The sequence below is a fragment of the Tenrec ecaudatus genome, chromosome 1 (assembly GCF_050624435.1).
Source record: "Tenrec ecaudatus isolate mTenEca1 chromosome 1, mTenEca1.hap1, whole genome shotgun sequence".
NCBI lineage: Eukaryota > Metazoa > Chordata > Mammalia > Afrosoricida > Tenrecidae > Tenrec > Tenrec ecaudatus.
Window position 1 is genome coordinate 19,385,186 of NC_134530.1, and position 2,010 is coordinate 19,387,195.

At 38.6% G+C, this 2,010-nt stretch overlaps 1 protein-coding gene across 1 annotated transcript; it reads left to right on the forward strand.

The window, feature by feature from the left end:
* Nucleotides 1–434: 434 nt before the first annotated feature.
* Nucleotides 435–1,355, forward strand: LOC142432098 (olfactory receptor 7A5-like). Its single transcript, XM_075537181.1, has one exon. It carries the CDS (start codon nt 435–437, stop codon nt 1,353–1,355), a length of 921 nt encoding a protein of 306 aa, XP_075393296.1.
* Nucleotides 1,356–2,010: the final 655 nt, after the last annotated feature.

Below are 2,010 nucleotides of genomic sequence, written 5' to 3' on the forward strand. Positions count from 1 at the left end.
CTTTCAAATCCCATCACTCTTCCTAACTCTGGAAGGGGAGAGACCATTAGTTCAATCTTACGTTGTTCACATCAAATAAGGGTAAGGCTTTTCCTTTTTTTTTCCCACTGATGTTCCCACAACTATAAAGAACACTTGGCATAAAATATTTGGACAAACACACTTGTTGAATTGGCAATCAAAATCTTAATGAATTTTTAGAGAAATATAATGCTTTAGGGAAAAGATGGTATTAGAAGAAATGACAAGTAGACAGATTCAGTATCAAAGACAATATTGAGCACATAAGATTCAAGACGAGATACACAGATGTGAATAGTGATTAATTAATTCATTGTTTAAATTGTAAATGACAGTACATCCTTTAAACTGTTAACACCTCATGACACAGCTTGCAATGCTCTTGTCTTTTTCCCAGTAGTTTCATCAGCTCCATGGAATCAGGAAACCATACTAACATTGCAGAATTCATCCTTCTGGGGCTTTCTGAAGAAGCAGAGCTGCAGCCCCTCCTCTTCGGACTGTTCCTGTCTATGTACTTGGTCACCTTCACTGGGAACCTGCTCATCATCCTGGCCATCATTAAGGACAGCCACCTCCACACACCCATGTACTTCTTCCTCTCCAACCTCTCCTTTTCTGACATGTGTTTCACCTCCACCACTGTCCCTAAGATGCTGATGAACATCCAGATGCAGACCAAAGTAATTGCATATGAAGACTGCATCACCCAGATGTATTTTTTCATACTTTTTGCGGCCTTAGACAACTTCCTATTGACAGTGATGGCCTATGACCGGTTTGTGGCCATCTGTCACCCACTGCACTATACAGTCATCATGAACCCAAGATTCTGTGGCCTCCTGCTTCTGGCCTCCTGGATGTTGTCGTTTCTGGTCTCTCTATTAAATGGTTTATTTGTTTTGCGACTATCTTTTTGTACAAAATTGGAAATCTCCCATTTTTTCTGTGAACTTAATCAGGTAATCCAACTTGCTTGCTCTGACACCTTCCTCAATGTCTTGGTCATGTATTTAGCAAGTGGACTTCTTTGTTTTATTCCACTCACTGGGATCCTTTTCTCTTACATGAAGATTGTGTCCTCCATTTTGAAAATTTCCTCAGCTGGAGGCAAGTATAAAGCCTTTTCCACCTGTGGTTCTCACCTTTGTGTGGTCTCCTTGTTCTATGGTACACTTTTAGCAGTTTATCTTAGTTCTGCCGCTATTGAAAGCTCCAGGGCCACTGCAATAGCCTCAGTGATGTACACTGTAGCCACACCCATGCTGAATCCTTTTATCTACAGTCTGAGAAATAAAGACATAAAGCAAGCCCTAAGGAAACTTGTTTGCTGAGGAACATCCTATATCACAGAAACACTTTCTTAAGTGTAGAGGGTTCCTTTTAAAAATGAAATTCAAAATAATAAAAATCTGTATTATACTTCCTCAATTTTAAATGTGCTTATGTCCATAAATCAATCTTCTTAATATTTAAGACATAATAAGAAAAATTGAAGCTATAATATGAAATTCCTTCCTGCATATTTTTAAATGTATTTACTTTAATCATATCGTCCCTTCAAAGGCCAGTTCTTTCAGGGTGCTTCAACTTTCATTAGGAAATAGATTTTTATCACTAGCCATAGAGGAATAGCATGGAATTATCACAAAGGACCAGTGCTCATTATCATCCTGAACCCTTAAAAACTGGGAAAGAAATACTCTGATTCCCATTGTCAAAAATATTTTGAAATGTGATTACATCTGGCATGACACCTTCAACCCACCAGGGACATTTTCTTTACACTGAAGTTCTGTTGAATATTTTGAGCATGAAGCCTGTAAGCTTGTTCTGAATAAATAATGAAAAGCAAAAAGGTGGTATTTTCAAATATTGGAAACGGCTTCCAGAACCACACTGAAAACCAGACCAGCTGAGCACGTGGATGCCTGTTTTACCATGAAAAAGATGGGAGAATCTGTAAGACTGATGTCACTGACTTCCTGG